This window comes from Ochlerotatus camptorhynchus, unplaced genomic scaffold (genome assembly GCF_037179485.1).
Source record: "Ochlerotatus camptorhynchus isolate MF236.1 unplaced genomic scaffold, CSIRO-AGI_Acam_v1.1 ptg000205l, whole genome shotgun sequence".
Classification (NCBI taxonomy): Eukaryota; Metazoa; Arthropoda; class Insecta; order Diptera; family Culicidae; genus Ochlerotatus; species Ochlerotatus camptorhynchus.
Genome location: NW_027040695.1, coordinates 457,075 through 478,961, shown reverse-complemented (window position 1 = coordinate 478,961; position 21,887 = coordinate 457,075). Strand labels below are relative to the sequence as shown.

General features: G+C 39.2%; 1 protein-coding gene across 1 annotated transcript in view; it reads right to left on the bottom strand.

Annotated features, from left to right (window-relative positions):
* Nucleotides 1–375: 375 nt before the first annotated feature.
* LOC135703026 (uncharacterized) overlaps nt 376–21,887 on the bottom strand; it is a 140,269-nt gene continuing 118,757 nt past the window's right edge. The window contains exon 5 of the mRNA XM_065224125.1: nt 376–565. Coding sequence (XP_065080197.1) covers nt 479–565 — 87 coding nt within the window. The 3' untranslated portion in view covers nt 376–478. The remainder of the gene's footprint in view (nt 566–21,887) is intronic.

Here is a 21,887-nt window from a genome sequence, read left to right as displayed (position 1 = left end):
GAGTCTCGGATTCACACGTCGCCTATCAACGTATAAATTAATTTATTATGGATATTCATTTCAGAGAGCGCTAGAGCCGATGGTTGCCATCAATTCGATGTACCACGGTATCTCGTGCTTTTGAGAGTGCTCCTGGTTTTGTTTTCTCCTATAGTTTGACGGCGAGATGTTTGGTACGATTACAAATCAACCGTCATAAAAGAAACAACACATGTCAGAGCTACTGTGCAGGTTTTGTGGCTGGACATAAACAACGTCACAAAAGTCTATCTGCATTCTCCGGCTTAAAACTCGACTTATGTTAACCTTCATTGAAATAGATATTGATTTTCTTTTCTTGTAGTTACCCTTTGACATTAAGTTCTCGTTTTCACACCATCGATGGCTTGAGCAGCATAAAAATGTATTCGTTTCACTTACCAAACCCTGTCTGTACATGATAAGCAACTCGTTTTGCATACAACTATTTCGAATACAGTTACTTAATATTTGCTGGATATGCTGGTAAATCCGTGACCAAAACAGATCGATGATATGAGGCCTTATTCATGAGGACATTACTCACCTGCAAGTAGAAGAAAAAAGCAAAAAAGATAATTCATCACAGTAATACATTCAAGCTGAATGGTTTTATCTCAATAGTCATCCAAGTGAGAAGAAGATCCAATAAACGTGCATCGAGTTGCGATTGCCGATTTGAAATGTTCATAAATTAAGATTTCGGCTACCATGGCTAGCGCAGCCAATTATGCTGTAGAGGCCTATCTGAAGATTGGTTTCATGGGTTTCTGACTCAGTTCACTTTTTGTACTGGGCAACACACTTCATGATAATTTTTCACAATGTAAGTCAACAGTTAATAAACATTGGTTAGTTGGTTGGTTGGTTATCTTTATTAAGGAGATTTGAAGTCAGATGCTAGTTCATATTCAACGTTAAAAAAGTATTAATCTTAGTGTGCAGTTAACAATTTAACCTTTGGTCTTTTAGCTCAGCCAACACTAGAAAATCACAGATTTTTTTTTACCATAAAACTCCAGATGCTTTGACGACAATTCCTAACTTTTAAAAGTTGATTATGAAGGTAAAATATGCTCTGAATGCCACGTGAATTCTATGTGGGTTCTAATCGTCCATGTTCATAAACCATAATTATTATGTTGCTAAGTAAATGTAATATTGAATACAAAAAAAAAGATAAATCCGGAATGAAAAACCGTACAACATTCGACTTACTATGGCATCCATATTCAAATTATAGAACTGTATTTTCTTGAATTGTCCAGATAATGATAATGAATAATAATATAATATTTTTAGAATACGTGTTGAACTAAAAAAAAAATGCATAAGTGAGATCAATCTTGCCGAAAAGAGCAATGAATTAATTTAAACAATTGTGTTTATTCTACGCAAGTCAAAACATAATTGATCACGTGCATGCATCCAACTTATTTAGTGTCTACGGCGACATGTTTCTCCGATGGCACCAATCCATCAAAAGCATAACCAGAGGGCTCAATCATTATCGCCTTTGACATCATTATGTTATCCTTTTTGTTGTGTTTTGCTACGAATAAAGCAGAATATTTTGGGTGCTCAGCGGGAAGTGATGCGTTGTATATTGAAATAAAATTAGCTCTATACCAATGGAAGATGTGATACAGCTATATTCCTGCTCCGACGTGGTTGATCTCATTTTGATATGGGTGAGCGCATGCACTTCAAGTGTCAACTGTCAAAACATGTGCGACTGATCTTTTTCACTTCATGTTGTCAGCGGTGCTTCCGTCACCCGTGCGTGCGTGCGTGCCACCTTCCATCGGAATATTATAGATGATGCGATCGAAACGAAAAGCAGATGAGCAGCTGTTTCAGAGCCTTTGCGAGCTTACGTGTGTGGGATAAAATTCGTCGCACGCTTCCGAGAGAGACAAATGCATTGGACGAAATATAATTTATTTTATGATACCTTCTGTTTTGAAAACAGTGCAACGGAACGACATTAATAGAGTGCATCTCTTTCGCGCATCTCGTGATGGATATGTCTCAATCTTCGTTGCCGGATATATTTCATGGAGAGGCGCATGTCTTTGTATCACATTTTTTATTACCATTACGCGCCCTCACTTCGAAACGTGTTAAATGGCCTACATCGTTTTCGGGAGGATTTCAATACTTATATGAATTTCAAACAAATTACGGGTGTTCTTTTTTTCCGTTTTGCTCTAAATAAAAAACAAGCGATGTCATATTTTTTACCACCAAGATAGATGTTAACCTTATAACATCGTGATGTCACGGCACACGCATATTTCATTCTACGATCGCTTTTCCCCACGGTTTGTCTCCTGGTACGCGGTATGCCTACCGTATAGTTTTTCTCTACCCGGATTCAGATTAGGAAGATGTCGAAAACAAGAAAAAAAAGCGAACTCTAAGCACGAGAACAACGAACGTAATTTATGCACCAGACGATCTCTTGTTTTCGAGTGAACAGAGAAGAAGCTGAAAATAATTAGGCGTCTATTTCTGGGTTATAGATCGAAACGTAAATCAACTGTATAGTAGAAAATTGGACTAGTATTACAAGGTTGTCAGCACTAATTAAAACTTTATTGGGGATTTCAGAAGGATTTGGTAAAGTAAATGGAGTACAAAAAGGGTCTTTCACCGCTTTTAGTGCACTAGGGCGCTGAGAAAATAACAATCGAAAGATTATTTTGCTGCAAATATCAGTGCATATTATTCCGATGGAACAGTTGTTACCTTAGATTCTAATTATTCACTATAACCCTAGAACATGCTGTCTTTCCCATAATTATTGATGGAGCATTGGATCCAATTTTTAAAACTTATTAATTAGTTTGCACTAGTTCTATACGTTTAAAACATGATTCAAGATAGACTTAAGGTAACACTGGAACTTAATGTTTGCAGACAAATTTAAAAACATAATATTGCGAGTTACCAGGATACGTTGTGGCAAACTTTATAAACTCAAATTTCGCATTAATGTGCAAGTTATCTGCATACATCTGCAGTTCCATTTCAATTAACGATTTTTTTTAAATTTTTGATCGACCTTCTACGATTATGCACAGTTGTTTGTTATTGTTCAAAATGCACAATATGTATGGTTCCTTAGTTTAGTACACGACTAACACTTGAAAAGAGCTTAGGCAGAAATGATACGCATCAATAGAAAAACATATATCTCGTGAACGATTTGTTTGACGAGATGATATCTTCGAAGAAGTTGCGGACAAGTATTCTGCCTTTCAAGAAAAAAATCTACACTGTAAAAAAATATTTTATTATTTACATAAAAAAAATCAAAAAATCTCCAACGCTCCACTATGCTTCATAGTGGAGCGTTGGAGACGGTTAAGGTCCGGCATCGTTGGCTCATGCCGTGGCAGAATAGCATCATGAGCATGCGATGAGGATTACTGAGCTTCCCTTCTCTGATGAACCACTGCATGAGTAAATCAAAGATCTAGTCTAGCAATGATAGTATCACTATTGTTTTCCTTTGTTTGAGAGTCGCGTTGTAGTACGCTTACGTATAGGCACTGACGTTGGGTGCGATACTGGCGATTACGATTTTCCGCAAATCACTCTTATTTTATTTATTTTTACACAAATAGAATTATTTGGGAATACACGGGAATCATACTATTCAAATGTTTCAGAAAGTGCCCAACAGTGCTCCTTCTACTTGCGTGACAAGTTTTCATTGTTGTTTTCATTGATGTATTATTCAGGAAACAATGATAAACACCATTTTTGTACATGGTACTGTAACTAGGGTGACTGATGATGGTTGGACCTATTTAGGCCGGTTTCACACGACGTCAACATTCATGTCGTATTTTTTTATGAATTCAACATATAATTATGAAAAATCCGTGATTAGGGGAAAGATCTACCTTTCTTGTTTCTAATAATAACATATAAAGTTAAATATTATGAACAAATGATTTTATAAAACGTTTTTATTCAGCAAAGAATTATGATGTTGGTTGGACCTATACTGATCTTGGTTGGACCTAAAATATGATGATGGTGGACCTATTTTTGCAAATGCTAGCTTAGCCCATATTTGTTCAAAAACTTTGTTTAGGGTTTTTTGGTATCATAAAAAAAAACTTTTTATACAGTTTTTATGAATTTTCTTCAAAAATCAAGAAATTTGAGTTTATCTTCGTTTTTAAAAAAGTTCATTTTCCACGCATTAGCTATTCATCATGGCACATTTTCTAGAAAATCATTGACCCGATTTGGAAAATTTTTAACGCCAAACTATAGGTATTGTGGTCCCATTGAAAGCTATCGAATATTTTTGGAATCGGTCAACTGGTTCCGGAGATATGGCCGGAACAAGTTCCAGGGTATATGGAACATGGACCTAATTTTGACATGTCAGGAATAAAACCTATCATGCGACACTTCACATTACTTCCAAATTCTATAACAAGATAAATAACAAAATTGAGTGCCTTAGACCACATTGGCCACTTCCATGACAGAATATCAGAACTTAATTTCGGTTTTATAGTTTTTTTTCTCCTGGGAGTTTTTTTTTTCGGAATTTAGCAGCTTCCAAGATCTTTTTGGTCGTCTTGGGACTGCCAGAAGCAGCACACACACAAACCCAATCCCCTAGCTGGTTCTCCAAATCAACACTCAACACTATTTCCCTTCCATATTTCTTGCCGTGGCTTCCCTTAATTTTTGCGTGAAGTGTCGTTTTCGGAATATTGTACCTTTTCTGTGCCTAATACGCGGTAAGTGATTTATTTCTTATTAAAAGAACAGCCTCTTGAAGATTTTCGACCGTATAACTCTTTTCTTTAGCCATTTTTTCAATCGAAGAAACAGATCACTCGGCCAAAACGAAGTCGAATTTCAAATCAGCTGCGCATGAAGGAAGTAGACAAACCGAAGCGCACCTAGCGGCCGTCTTAGGAAACACATAGGTCCAACCATCATCATGCGTAGGTCCAACCATGATCATATTTATCTATTCGAATTTCGTCAATTATTCAAACATTTTAGTGAAACCAATGGATAAATGGCGTGCTAACGTATTGTTTACACCTTAAAGCAGTATTTTACTGCATGAAAATAAAAATAAATGTAAAAAATATTCCTTTTTTGTATGTTTGAAAGTAAGGCATGATGACGAGCTAATGCGTGGAAAGTGAACTGTTTTGAAAACACATTGAAACTCAATTGTTTTGAAGTTTTTTTTCAATAAAACACCCATGCAAGTTGAAGAAAAAGAGTTTTTTTATGATAGTAAAGTGATCTTTGAAAATAAAAATTTAGCTAAGATTGACTAAACTAGCGATTGAAAAAATAGGTCCAACCATCATCAGTTTTTGGATTGGTCCAACCAGAATCAATTACCCTAATGTTATATATGCTTCATTTTGGTTCGGGATAAGTGTTTGAACTATGACTCGGGATTTCCGCTGTGGCGTGCTTCTATTGTGACATATCTATACGTAATTTTGTGGGATGACATAAGGGAATCGTGTGAGCGTAGTTGAAGCATATACCCAATATAATTTAAAAATCAGCTAGGAAACTAACTTCAAAGTGAAGCATTTTAGTCACTTGAAGGTATCACCTGGGACGAACTAATATATAATAAATATAGGTCCACTATTGATTAGGTACATTAGAGATTTCAATTATTTATTAAATTAGGCTAATGAAATATCATAATCTTCAAATGAACTTAAATAAGAAAATTTAGACAGCCTAATAACATTAAGTAGATTAACAAAAGATTTAGGATGATGGGGGTCCGATTAAGAAGGAAACTAGCCTTTAAAGCAGCTGGCTACTAGCCTTTTCATATATTGTCTGTTTATTTTGATGGTTGCTTTAAAATATCAATGGGAGATGGATTTTAGGTTTCTTTACATTTTGCAGCATAAATCTAGTACTATGTGTCATTTCCTCAAAACCCCCCAATAACCGACCTCTTCAATCCCTTCCTTTTTCCATGAGGTTCAAATGGTCCGCACAGACTATTCAGCCATTACCCTTCCCTTATCCTCGGCTTTGGATTGACTTGCGCTCCCATTGCCCCACCAAACGCTACAAAATGAAAATGAAATAGTTTTAATTTTAAAACGCATTAAATTTACAACTAAAAAGCTCATAATGCTTAAATTTCCCAGAGTTGTTATTTTCGAGATACTCGTAGGTTAAAATTTACTTATCGTATGATTTGAGCAATTTTCGCCCATTTAAGATGTTTTTCGTGAGTGTCCAATCTTGAAGATATGTTTACCAAAAAGCCCAATTAATTTCCTTAAATTTTTCAGTTCACAGTTTTTCAATAAGACGCACGTCTCTATACAACAAGCGTTGAAAATCAAGCCACTGAATGTCTGTAACTGTAACTAACAATAAGCAGTCTAAGTCGTTATCTATGGAAAAAGAAATAGTTTGATGTCAGTGATTCAGTGCTGTAATACAAAGTTTCGTTTCTGTTAAGGTAAACTTGTTATTCAATATATATTTTATACAAAAATAAGTTATATATATATATAAAAAAATAAGTATATTTATAGTTTAACGTTCTTTTTCAGCGTTCACCAGTAAAAATGTGGGCAAACAAACGAAAGGAGGAAGAGCTGACGAGTTTATCATTTGGTTTTGTAACATCAGAAGAATATAAAACGATGGCGGCAGAACTTAATGAACAATATTGTGAATCAAAATTGAAGCAAGGAACGCAAAAATTTCACTCATTTATTCCTATATCTGAAAATAAAATTAGAGCAAAATTGATCTCAAACTGTTCAGATCATGATGCACAGGTTTTAATATGTTTAATAGACGTGTGTAGGACCACATTTGTGACATCCGGTCAGGAAAATCGATCCGACTTCTATGCAAAATGTTTTACTTTAGACTAAGTACTCCACGCATATCTAAGTTCAAATACATGTACACTGATTTTCAGAAAAAAAATGGAAATCTACAAATCTAAAAGGGCCAGTGGACATCAAAATAAAATGTTGTTGCAAAAACACGAGAAATACTTCTAAACAAACAAGTTTCGACAACATTTTAAGGATTAGTTTTCAATCGATTATAAACATCTTATCGACCAAAATTTTTACCTGGCAACTAGTCGTGAGGATGCCCCCCCTATTTTTTTATCTTTGAACTTTTTCTGATTTTTTTAAACCATTTGCATCAAACTTTGGTTTCATTTGGTTTTGAAGGAGGAAAAATATGACAGTGAAATTTTTTAGTTAGATGTATACATTTTTAAGTCTAGAGAGAAGCAGTAAAATTTTGCCACAATTGTTCCGGTTTATGTAGAAGTACCATCCCGCAAATATGCAGTATTTTAAGCTGACTTTACCTCGCTTCATTACGCAAGATTTAAATTAAATCGAGCGCTTATCGATACCTGTTATCCCAAGGTTTCAATCCTCCATATGTTTCTCAACGATATCCAATGGATCACATCATTTGAGCATTTTAAAATGTCGTTTCCTACCACTTTAAGTTTACAGTGGAATAATATTTCGATATTTTTTCTTAAAGAACCTCTAGAAAATAGTGTTATATTTATGCTAGACTAGAAACATCTGAATTTTATTGCATCATTTTCTTGAAATCGCTGGTAGAACGACGTCCAAAAACTGCTCGACATTATGATTAATTGAACATGTGTGGTCAAATCCCAACACAAAGATCTATTCCAATACTTTGTAACAAAAAACGTGGAAAGATTGATCGAAAAGACAATAGAGGAGCTAGAAATTATCCTAACCAAAGTTTGGTGGATCACTATGCAGTGTTGGGAAAATATCAAAAAATCAAATCTCACCAACGCCCAAGATCACGATTGACTTTCGTAGACAAAAATCAACAAGCAAACAACTGCGGTTGATTTTGCAAGCTATGATATCACAGCTCGGAATATCAAGCTAACAAAACTCACCAGCTGCAAATCTCAACAAACTGTGGTGAGATTGAGTTTCATGATTTTTGCTTTACACCCGAATGCAACCGAAACTTCCATAACGGCTGACAGCAGTCACTTTGTGTCTGCCATCGGTGAAGAGTAAAAAGAGATAGCACACTTTACCTTCTCTTTCTAAGAAAACGATGTGCAACGGAATCATTTATGTGTCGAGTCAACTCTCAGCTCGATTTGTGCACGTTGTGAATAGTCTGGCAATATTAAAGGAGCTTGTAAAATCAATATCAAGCATGATATTTTGTTCCAATATCACGCGTGATATTGAGAACGCATGAGAGCGGGAAAATATCAATTGATTGCTGATTTTGCCAACACTGCCACTATGGCTTGAATTTTTTTTTCTAGTTACAAAATAAGCACTATTTCCAGCCAAAAGTAATCGTTTGGTTCTATTTCACGTAGTTTTTTTACTAGCTCGTTTCGAGAAATGTCTACTGCAAATAGGTATTTTTCCTATTTCTTTCTGTTTCCAATATATGTTCACATACTTACTTTAAAGTCCGGCTGCAATTCCAGATCGCTGCCAAATTCCTTAAAAATTTCGAACAGCTGTTTCTCAATACAAATCAAAAGTGCCATAAAGAGCTAATACACACCACTGCGTCCTAGCAAGAAGTACGGTCGACTTGTTTCGCGCTCCGTTGTTTTGGAAGTTTTCTCGGTATTCGCTTGATATAAATTATCAGTTTTTTCTCACTAAGTGACTCCTGGCATAGTTCCCGGTAAATTGATCGAAAAGTGAGTTTTTTTTTAAGTAGAAAGTGTCATTTTCGGAACGATTAATCCGTGCTATTGGTAATTTGCAAACCAATTTGGGCATCATCGTTGCGTGGTCACGCATACGCGCTCACGCATACGCGCTCACGCATACCCGCTTACGTATCATCATCATCGAGTGTGAGCACCCGTTTCTACATCTACATCGTTCATCAATCATCGTGCGCCTGTGTGCGCTGAGTACCGAGCCTCGATCAAGTGCACCACAACGAAGGTCATCCACGCAGCGCGTCTCTTCCAGCCATCTGTGTAAACGCCTACACATATAACGCTCGGTGGTAGTAGTATAGGATTATCAGATAAGTTTTTGTTTTTTTCTTGTTTCTTTTCCTCCCCCATTAGTTAAATTTTCATTTTGTATTTCTGTGTTTGTAGTGTTTTCTGTGTATTGTGTCTGTGCGTTCAGTGGGAGAGCGTTTTGCGCTCCCACTAGTTGAACAAAATGGATGTTTTGTCAGAAGACGACATGGATGACCATTCATCTAAGAAAAATGATGATGTCATCCATGGTTCGTCGTCTCAGTCTGTCAATGGGCAGGCTGAGAAAAACTCCAGATTGCGGGCCTACCCGAATGACTCGACTGGCCCATGCGTTGTCTATTTTCAGCCCAAAAACAAACCCTTGAATGTTGTTCAGATATCTGATGATCTGACAAAGCGATTCTCTGCCGTGACCGAAATAACGAAGGTTAGGCACAACAAACTTCGTGTGACCGTCGCTAACCTGAAACAGGCTAATGAAATTGCTGTTTCCCAGTTTTTCACACTGGAATATAGGGTGTACATTCCAGCCTCTGATGTGGAGATCGAAGGCGTGGTCACTGAGGCGAGCCTGAACCCCGAGATACTGGAGAAGCAAGCGGTTGGCCGATTCAAGAACCCCTTGCTTCCTCCGGTAAAGATACTGGCCGTTCATAGAATGAAGTCAGTATCGCTCAGCGAGGGTAAAAAGAGTTTTACCCCCACAGACTCGTTTCGGGTGACCTTTTCTGGATCTGCCCTTCCTCAATACATCGAGCTGGGAAAACTTCGTCTTCCTGTGCGGTTGTTTGTACCTCGGGTCATGAACTGCCAGAATTGCACCAAAATGCGTGTACTGCAATGGAACTCCTCCTCATGCTCTCTCGTTGTGCCCGGCGTACAAACAGCTCGGGGACAAAATGAAACGCTCCCTTAAGGAACGTTCCAGGCGGTCTTTTGCAGAAATGCTTAAGACAGCCAAGCCATCGACCAACGAAACAAATCCCTTCGCTCTTTTGTCAGATGACGAGTCTGGCTCTGACTTGGCTGAGGAGGGAGTTTCTTTCAGTTTTCCGGAAGGTTCTGCCCGGAAACGAAAACGCATCCGTTCGCGGAAAGTTGCAGATCAAGAACCCCAAATCAGCTTGCCCAAATCAAGGAGTGGTGGAAAAAAGGAGACTTCTACTCCTCCTGGATTCCGCAGAACTGATTATACCCAGGATTTTCCACCTCTTCCGGGGACATCCAAAACCCCTGATGCCCCATTTTTAAGAACAGAAACCCCTTCTTCATCTGGGCTGTTCTCATTTGATGACATTGTGGACGGTATTCTCAAATACCTCAACATTTCTGATCCTCTGAAAAGCATTGTCCTCACATTGCTTCCGACTGTGAAATCCTTCTTGAAGCAATTGACTTCAAAATGGCCCCTTCTTGCAGCTATCATCTCCTTCGATGGATAATTTTCCAAACGAGGTCGGGGATTTGATCACTGTTCTACAGTGGAATTGTCGAAGTCTTATTCCGAAATTAGATTCGTTCAAGTATTTAGTCCATAACAATAATTGCGATGCATTTGCCCTCTGTGAAACATGGCTCTCTTCAGAAATTGATCTCCCTTTTTTTGATTTTAACATTATTCGATTGGATCGTGAGGATTCACGTGGAGGAGGGGTACTTTTGGGGATCAAAAAGTGCCATTCCTTCTATAGAGTGAATCTTCCCGAATTTCCCGGTATTGAAGTTGTCGCATGTCAGGCTACCATTAAAGGTAAGAGCCTTTGTATTGCTTCTGTATATATTGCTCCTAGAGTCTCTGTTAATCGCAAACAACTTTTCGACATATGTGCGGTACTTCCCGCTCCATGGTTGATCATGGGAGATTTTAACTCCCACGGTACAGGCTGGGGGGAGCTGTACGATGATAACCGTTCTACTTTGATTTATGATCTCTGCGACAACTTCAACATGACAATCCTTAACAATGGAGAAGTAACACGTTTGGCTGGTCCATCCTCGAATGGTAGCAGATTAGACCTCACCTTTTGCTCTAATTCACTATCGTTGGATTGCACTTGGCATGTAATCCAGGATCCGCACGGTAGTGATCATCTGCCGATCAAAATTTCGATTGCCAGTGGGTTCAACTCGTCAGAATCCGTTAACGTCGCGTATGATCTAACCCGTAACATTGATTGGACTAAGTTCCAATCCGCGATAGACGATACAGTATCGTCAGTGGAAGAGCTTCCGCCGTTGGAGGAATATAATTTCCTCTCTAATCTCATCGTCGACAGCGCACTTCAAGCTCAAACACGACCGGTGCCGCGATCGTCTATTCGTAAGAAAACACCATCGCTCTGGTGGGATCAACAATGCACGGAGGTTTACCGTAAAAAGTCCGACGCGTTTAAACTTTTTCGGAAACGCGGAACACGCGAGCATTTCGACGCATACACATCTCTTGAACGCGAACTCAAGAGCCTCATCAAGGCCAAAAAACGGGGTTACTGGCGGCAGTTTGTAGACGGATTGTCGCGCGAAACGTCTATGAATACGCTTTGGAGTACGGCGCGAAGAATGCGTAACCGGTCTACTAACAACGAAAGCGAGGAATGCTCGGATCAATGGATTCTTAAATTCGCGCGAAAAGTGTGTCCGGATTCCGTGCCGTCGCAGTTGATTCCTCGCGAAACCGCGAATTCGGTACACGAAATCAGTCAGCCTTTTTCAATGGTCGAACTTTCACTCGCTCTCCTTTCGTGTGGTAATTCTGCCCCGGGATCTGATAGAATCAAGTTCAACTTGCTGAAAAACCTCCCAGACGTCGCTAAGAGGCGCATGTTGAACTTGTACAATCAGTTCTTGGAGCACAATATTGTTCCCGACGATTGGAGACGAGTAAGGGTGATAGCCATTAAAAAGCCTGATAAACCCGCGTCGGATCACAATTCGTATCGGCCCATCGCGATGCTGTCGTGTATTCGGAAATTGATGGAGAAAATGATCCTTTTTCGCCTCGACAAATGGGTTGAGACGAACCACCTTCTTTCAGATACTCAATTTGGTTTCCGTAGGGGTAAAGGAACGAACGACTGTCTCGCGTTGCTTTCCTCGGAAATTCAGTTAGCTTTTGCTAAGAAAGAGCAAATGGCTTCTGTGTTCTTGGATATCAAGGGGGCTTTTGATTCAGTATCCGTTGAAGTTCTTTCAGAGAAACTCCACGCTTGTGGATTGTCTCCATTAATGAATAATTTTTTGTACAATTTGCTGTCAGAAAAACATATGAGCTTTTCTCATGGAAACTCTACAGCTTTTCGATTTAGCTACATGGGTCTCCCCCAAGGCTCATGTTTAAGCCCCCTTTTGTACAATTTCTACGTTAGAGAAATTGATGTCTGTCTTAGTGACAATTGCACGTTGAGACAACTTGCAGATGACGGCGTAGTGTCTATCACAGGGCCAAAAGAGGTTGACCTGCAAGGACCCTTACAGGATACCTTGGACAATTTGTCTACTTGGGCTATTCAGCTAGGTATCGAATTCTCCACGGAGAAAACTGAGTTGGTCGTTTTTTCTAGGAAGCATAGCCCAGCACAACCGAAGCTTCAACTTTTGGGTAAACCGATCACTCATTCCATGTCTTTTAAATATCTTGGGGTCTGGTTCGATTCCAAATGCACCTGGAGATCCCACATTGAGTATCTGAGACGAAAATGCCAACTAAGGATCAATTTCCTTCGATCAATTACCGGAACGTGGTGGGGAGCCCATCCACAAGATCTTCTGACGTTGTACCGGACAACGATTTTATCGGTTTTAGAGTACGGTAGTTTTTGCTTCCAGTCGGCAGCTAAAACGCACATCATCAAGCTGGAACGGATCCAGTATCGTTGTCTTCGTATCGCGTTAGGATGCATGCACTCGACTCATACTATGAGTCTCGAAGTGCTGGCGGGCATGTTGCCACTATCCGTCCGTTTTTCAGAGTTATCTCTGAGGCTCCTCACCCGTTGCGAAGTAATGAACCCACTGGTGATCGAAAATTTTGAGAAGCTTCTGGAGCTAAATCCTCAAACATGTTTTATGACTTTATACTACCTATATTTAACTCAGGATGTCAGCCCTTCAAGAAATATTCCCCATCGTGTTATCTTCTCCGATTTCGGCAATTCAGTGAATTTTGATTTATCTATGACACAGGAAATCCGCGGAATTCCAGAGCATCATCGTCCTATGATTGCTCCGTCATTATACGCTGCAAAGTTTGGCCATATTGATTCTGCAAGAACGTTTTTCACAGATGGATCTCTAATAGAGGAGTCCGCTGGTTTTGGTGTATTTAATGAATTTCATAGCGCCTCTCGAAAACTTGAAGCTCCTTGTTCTGTGTATGTGGCTGAACTGGCAGCAATTCACTACACTTTGGAAACTATTGCTTCACTTCTTCCAGACCACTACTTTATTTTTACGGATAGTCTCAGTTCTGTCGAGGCTATCCGTTCCATTAGGCCGGTAAAGCACTTCTCGTATTTTCTCTTGAAAATACGAGAACTGCTTAGTGCTTTATCCGTGCGCTCTTTCATCATCACCTTCGCGTGGATCCCTTCGCATTGTTCAATTTTGGGCAATGAGAAGGCGGATTCACTTGCGAAGGTGGGCGCTATGGAAGGCGACATTTATGATCGACAGATCGCCTATAGTGAATTTTTCTCTATTTATCGTCAGCAGTCGCTCGTTAGCTGGCAACATCAATGGAGTGAAGGGAGCTTGGGACGATGGCTACATTCAATTATCCCTAAGGTGTCGAAGTTTGCATGGTTCAAAGGGTTGGACTTGAGTCGAGACTTCATACGCGTGATGTCTCGTCTCATGTCCAATCACTATTGTCTAAACGCTCACTTGTTCCGTGTGGGGTTGGGAGACAGCAATCTCTGTGAATGTGGACAAGGTTACCAGGACGCTGATCACATCCTTTGGTCTTGTGCGGAGTATCGTGGAGTCAGATCACATTTTTATGATTCCCTTCGGGCTCGAGGTAGACAACCTAATGTTCCAGTTCGGGATATTTTGGCTAGACGCGATCTGGAGTTTATGAAACTCATATATGTTTACTTTAAGGATATTAACCTTAGATTGTAAGTTTGATTAACCTTGTGTTTAGTTTGTATTTTGTACGTGTGGGTTTTTTTTTTCAATGTTTGTTTTCAAGATGAATAGAAATAATTTCATGCTTTAGGATTAATTAAATAGTTGTATCGTAAACCACATTTCAAACCTCCTTCTTCCCTTTTCCCATCCAAAAAATTGTAAATCTCCACTAACCTCGAGACAACCGCGAGTACTCGGTCCAGTTCCTTTAACTTTAAATTTAAGACAGTAATAATGTATAACGCAAAGGATAACTCGGCTCTGTAAAGTTTATTCGATTGAGCCTGTACAAATAAAGTAATTATAAAAAAAAAAATAAAGAGCTAATATGTGTGGCCCACCCTTATGCCCAGCATTCCAAATAGCGTGTCGATCTTACCTCACTCACGAGTGACAGTCTTATCCCAGCAGGGCATAGTTTTGCAAAAACATGATTATCAACATATTATGTGATGAACTAGCCCCTGACTAAAAATCACTCTAATAAAGTTAAAAAAAAAAGTTAAAATTAGAATGTGTATGTAAAAACACAGGATTTCAAACAGGACACGAGCACAAACGAACCTCGGGTATGTTTTGTTTATTTTATTGGTATTTTACAGTTTATTTAGGGTTCAATGTGTCTCAAAATTATCAACCTGTGTTTATTTAGTTAGAATAGCAAAGCACATCATATGCGATTGTTGTGGGGTCTATATAATGGTCAACCAATACATTTTGCAGAAAATATCGTGTGTTGCCGTGGAAAACTCTTGTGATTAGTGGATTCCCCACACATCAAAATTGGTAAAATAAGCATCACATTATACACCTGGACACATCCTTACAATTGTAGGGAAGTAAAATTAGTCAAACATCTACTTAAGAAGGCGCAGGGAACATTTATGTTAGTAGGAAATGGAATATATTTAGGAATCTCTATTCGACAATATAAAGTAAAAATTATGTGAAAATGGAAATACAATTAAATAAATGCAAAATGAAAGATCTCATCAAAGCTATCTGCAATAAGCCTGTCTTTACATATTTTCGAAGCTGTTTCATGGATTATCCTCGCCACTACTCTGCAGCACGCGTCTTATTTTTACACTGGTGCATCGAGGCCATGTACCACTCTTCCGCCTCATCACACAACCGACGCGAAAACAGAAGCTAGGTATTACGGAAACAAGTAAAAACGACAAGACCGGGTATAACCTGCGTTACTGAATTGGAAGCAAACTACAGCAGAATGTGCTGACCCTAGGCGGGTAATATCACAGGTGGGCAGGAGCTTACGATCTCCCAGTGTTGGTGAGTTCATTGCCGTTAATGTTCACGCAAAGTTCACTATTTGCCATACGGAAATCCAAAAAAAAAAAAAAAAAAAATTATGGGTGGGTTTGGACAGTTTTTTACTTGCTTCATACGACCAGAAGGTGTATGTTGGTCACATATGCCGTGCGAAACTGCTTTCCTACACAAATAATCAACATTTGATGTGAATTTCACTAATAAACACGAGGAGCATGTCTTATAGCAAAACTTGCCATAACAAAATGGGCATAGTTCATTTTAGTAAACAAACTAACACTTCTTCCTTGTGTGTCACTTTTGTATTTAGCGCCTAGGTGCTGACCCTCCTATGCTTGGAGTAGATCTGATCACCAACACCATCATAGAACGATTAGAAAACCCAGCACATCCGTCACACGCCCAGGCGAGTAAGAGAGGTGCCACAGTCGGAAAAAGTGTTAGTTTGTTTACTTAAATGAACCATGCCCATTTTGTTATGGCAAGTTTGCTATAAGAAATGCTCCTCGTGTTTATTAGCGAAATTCACATCAAAGATTGACTAATTGCGTAGGAAATCAGTTTGGCACGGCATTTGTGACCAGCATACACCTTCCGGTCGTATGAAACAGGTCAAAAACTGTCCAAATCCGCAGATAAAAATTTTTGTTTTGAATTTCTGTATAGCAAAATAGTGAACTTTTCGTGAACATTAACGGCATAGAACTCACTGACACTGGGAGACCGTGAGTTCCTGCCCACCTGTCATCTCCCATCTCGGTCGCAGGCATCGATCACTTCTGCCCACAAACACAGACGAAAAAGAGAAAAAATATACACGACCGCTGATAAAATCATACAACGCGTAAATGAAGCGAAAAATATAGAAGTACGCAGAGCGTGATAGCGATTTCTCTTCTGATGCTTGCAAACATGATGAATCACGTTTCCTTAAAACATCCCGGGAAGCGACTAAACTTTCAAAATCACACACGTATAACCGTCCGGGAGGCAGAGCGCCAACGCTAATCAACCAAAAGCAGCCGAAAAAGATCAAACCGAGCAGAGAGCAAACTTAAAACACAACCCTTTCCGACGGGTTCCGAAACTGAACTCCGAATGACCTGCGTTTATTTAGTTGTACAAAAAAAAACTGTTTTCTAGCAAAAGTGCAGGGCTACTGGACTTACCCACCACTATGTATATGTGAATGATTATCCATAAAAAAAACCAATAATGCTAAGTTTTAAGCAAATCGGATAAGATCAAGTTAAAAAGTTCATTTTTTTTGGCTATTTGGCCTGGATCTGCTCAACTAGATACAAATGTTTTCGAACCAATCTCGGAGCTTCACAATTTAAGGATTCTCTGGAAGACCAGCTGGTGTAATTTACGGCAATTCTCTCCAGTTGCAATGAGAACTGAAGATTATCTACGATAATATCTGAGAATTGAAGAAAAACCCGGTTTTTGTGCAAATAGGATTTCTATCTACAAAGTTTCAGAGCATCTTAAACTTCGAAAATTCCGAAAACTTCCGGAACCCAAAGAGCCTCCACAGCTAACAAAACTATAAGATCAGAGATGAAGGTACTTCCGGAACACTTTGAATGATATAGGAAATTATTGTTGTTAGAGTCCCGACAGTTTCAGAAGCTTTTTTTTTTTGTTTATTATTTTATTTGATAAGGCTCAACCGAATTAACTTTACAGAGCCAAGGATTCTTGGTCACTATACAATACATCTTAAAACTATAGACAAAAGGTACAACACAATAAACACTTTATCTTCCGCTATCCAAAATGCCTCCTTCATCAGAACTGGAGCCGCTTCCAGTGGTTTCATTGTATGGCAAATTGTTGTACGCCAACGAGGGTCAGAGCGCGTCCATTGCAGCAATGGACGCAAAACGTGGTCAGCACTCACACACTCATCACGAAACGGTTGCTTTCCAAAGTCGACGACGAATCGACCGAAAGAACTGCTGATGAAGAACAATGAGGAGGACCACACAATGGTTGCTGCCGAGAAAACAGACGATCGCGTAGCACACATCGAGAGTGGCCTGCTTTTGTCGACAGCCGAGTGAACACTGTGTTTCAGAAGTTGTAGACAGAGTGTAGTATATAATACTAATTATTATTTCAAACTCAACTCTGCCTGCTACATTGGGGCTCTAGTGCAAGCATCTTTGGAGATTTGCTACATTATAAATAATCCCACGAATGTCGAATATCTTAAAGGTTTCTAAAGCGGTATTTACCAAAGTTTTTGGAGTTTTCACATAAATGTATAGCTCGATATAACGTTACTGTTACTTTTCCCTTCTACTGCCGATTTCTCGCAAAGTACCATTCAATCACGCAAAGTAACAACACCATCGGACAGATGAGCCAGTCCACTATATATTGGTAATGTTGATGTGTGCTATTGAGTTAATGCCTGCGAGAACTCGACGATTGAAGTGAAAAGTGGAAGTTACGTTATATCGAAGATCTCACTATAAGGATCTCGCTTTGATATAGTATTATCCTTTATGGGTGTGACTGATTTTTTGCTTTTTTTCTAGACCGTGTTATTCAAATAGAAGCTGGGTACACACATAAAAATTAAGCAAAATATTTATTACGCTGATTATAACAACTTTGTGACATTTGCCACAGGATGCCACATGAACATAATTAAATTGAAATACTAACCGTTTAAGGTAACAAGATTCGTGGAAATGACGAAAATATGATTTTTTTTAACATAAGTAGACCGCTGTTGCTTCCCTAGCAACAATATCTTTATTTTTTTAATTCGACATTTCTCGATTCTACAAGGTCTTTCGGGTATTCATAGATTAATGGGATGAATTACCACCCTGCAAAATTTTCAAGTTAGTCAAAAAAGAAAGCTGTGTTTATATGAAAAAATGGCTTAAGCTTGAGCTTGAGCTTGATTAACCGCCCACGGTTGCTACTCTGTTATTGCCAGATCAGCTGTAATTACACAGAGAACCAATAGACGATGCTTGGGACTAGCAATCATCCTCAATGTGTAAAAACTGGTGATCTTGAATTAGGCAATACCAGCGCCGGCCGCGCCCGAACACAGGTCAAGAAAGGAATGGGAAGGATTGTGTTGACATGACACTCGCTTTGATGGAAGCCGAGAACACCTCTGCACTTCCACGAGGAATCACTGGGATGTTGGATAAGAGGGTTGGGTTTGCAGCAGGGTTCGTTTTGGTAAACGATAAGCTGAATTAATGTCCTAACGATCATATAACGCGAAGGAGCTTGGGACTAAACCCACGGTCTTCTGCTCAGTAAGCAAAAACGTTTGCCACTAGGCAGACGAGCACCTTATTAATCACCGAGTTGCTGTTATTACCATGTAGTCATATTAACAAATAAAACGATTGACGAATCTTGATTGTGGATGGGCCTGAGATTAGACTCATGATGTTCTGCTCAGTAAGCAAAAACGGTTGCTCTAAGGCCACCGAGCCCCTCATATCACATAATACCGTTGCTCAAATTTTTGTATCCATTCAAACCCGGAACCAACGACAACAACGAGTTTCGCAAAATACACGATACACAAGCGATTTTACTATAAATCTCTTTGATATGTTAGGACCTGGGACCGCGTTTTTCTGCTCAGTAAGCAGGCTACTGTAACCGACGATCTTTCAAATCCGAAAACTAAAAACTACGAAAAAGTACTTAGGCCTTCATTAAGTTCCACATTCACGCGACGTACAATGTTTCAATTTGCTCTTTACGTATTGTTCAGGCTAGGCCCTTTTCAAAATTTACGCGAGAAATACGCACAATCGTCACCTACCTCGCAAAACTGGTTCCAAACGACAACAAAGGCATAAGCAACGATGGATTGTTGAACTTTGCTGGCTCCGGTGGTGTAGTGCACAGCAAAAAAAATGTAATATCGATCAACGTAATTCAAGCTGATGTATGGAATAATGATGTAGGGTAGATGTACCAGTTATGGCTATACGCTCCTATTATGATGTGTCCCAATTATGGCATATAGGATTTCCATAGGCCATGATTGGAACACACCACAACAGGAACGCACAGCCATAACTGGTACATCTACCCTAATTGTAATTTTGTAATTTATCCGCACACACCCTGGTCGACCACTGTAAACCAATCTGCCGTTCAGCGTTTTCGGTTTTTTTTTTTCTGGATCTTTAGTTGCCTCTGTGATATACTTACTTGCGGCATACTATTTTGGGAGTGTATATGAGCGTGTACCATGTACGGTAGCTCATCTCTCATCGTGATGGTGGGACATAGCAGACAAATTAGAGAGAAAACAAGGAGGTATTAGTATTAGTTATATGTAAACAAACAAAACAAAAGTTAGATAATGCGGCACTGTAACTACTACTATTTTAGAGGTATGATTCGTCATGTTTAACTCAATGTTTCAATTGAGGCAAACTATCTATCTTACAATTACAAAAGCAAACCTAAACTTACAATTATATGCAAATGCAAAATGAAACTTGACAAATCATCGTCAATTCCCTTATTCCAGGGCAGGGCCTGACGATTTGAATCTAATTTTGATCAGTGAACGGGCACCATATGGTACATTTTCTCACCATGAACCTATCATTTCCAGCCTATCTGAACTATTTAATAAATGGAAGCCATAACATGGGTTACGCTCCCCCTAAGCGGGCCCTCCGCATCCTGTCTCTGTCTTATCTCAAATACAAAATGCCAATGGTATGAATGTATCTATATATAACTTGGAAATGACGTACAATCAAATAAACCCGTAACCCACTCACTTGGTCAGGCTTCAGAATCGTCCAGTGGGCAGTGCACTCTACACTCCAAGTTCCCTTTTTTTCAAATTTACCGCAAATTTGATATTTTACCCATTGAGTGTTGATTAGTCACAATGAAACATTGTGACAGAAGTTGAGGTTACTAGTGTATTAAATAATCTAGGTCCTATTTAGGATTATATCTGAAAAATCCAAATCTGGCCAACGCCCACCCTAAACCTAAACCTGTTCTAATCCACCTGAAATGACTAACGAATGGAAGACTTTGACTACCCAGCCATGCAATAGTCTCATTCCGTGCCTTATGGCAACTTGATGATTCTATTGCGCTCATCTTCTGGCACCACCCAGGGGAGACTTGGTCCTGTACCCAATGCTTAACTTATCTCCATTCCACTCAACTACTCGCAATTTCGTGTGATATAGTGGGCGGAATATTATTATATGAGACAATTCAATGCAGACGTCTTTCCAAATTTGGCAGATCGACAGGTAATCGGTGAGTTAGCACGATAGTTGCTATTCAACAACTCGACAACGTCCCATCGTCAACGCCTGCTATGAGAATTTTCCATAGCAGACGCCAACGAAATGACGTCATCGAGCTATCGATCAACTACCCTGGTTATCGCCTGGTACCTTATAGCACGATGCTAGGAGGCGAACCGGAAGAATCGATGAGCTACCTCCCCCCATGCATAGGAACCCTAGTCTTAACCACTTCAAACTAGGGAACAACGAATAGAAGACTAGGAATCACGTAGATGAAGACAACTAACTCATTTTTTTCCTTGTTTCAAGATCATCCTCGGTAGACAAAGCCGAGTCTTGTCACTATCAACAAGGCGGAAAAAGTAACAAGGAGTAAGATGCGTTCCTTGGATTACTGAAAATTCTGTTCCCCTAGTTTGAAGTAGTCAGGACTAGGAATCGGTGGTAGATCTTACATCCCGTAACGTACCACGAAAAGGTGATCTACCCACGTTACGGGGCTTTATATGAAAAAATGGCTTACAGCGTATAAAACCACGCGTAATTCAAGGATGATTTTTCACTAGGACTTATGTGATTTTGTAAACACAGATTCAAAAATAAATTTTTTGAAACTCTTAGCTCGCCCACGCAAAGTAACATCGTTTGAGTGGGCGAGCTAAGATTTTCGACAAATTATCGATTTAATATTTATATAAAAGCAGATCCGTCGTTTTGAAAATTCTTCCTTGATTTGTTTTTTTTTTTAAATTTTCCACTCTTTCATATTGTTTATGATTAGAATTGTGATCCATCAAAATTATAAAATAGTAGTTTTGAACTCTTTTTTGCACATAACATTTGAGGATATTTTCATAATTTGGACAACCCTAGAGTCATCATTAAGATACAGGTTCAGGTTATGGCGTACTCGAACTCACCTACGCTTCCTTTTTCTAACATCCTAGAACGTGGATGGTTCCGGCTCTCCATAATTTGACGCTTCGCATGCCCTCAGAATAATTGTGAAAACCAGCGAAAGACATAAACCTCCGTCAAAACAAAGAGTGTCATAAATTACAACTGAGGAAAAAAAAAGCTCCAACACGAAAGACAGCCAAAGGAATGCCTTAAAAATG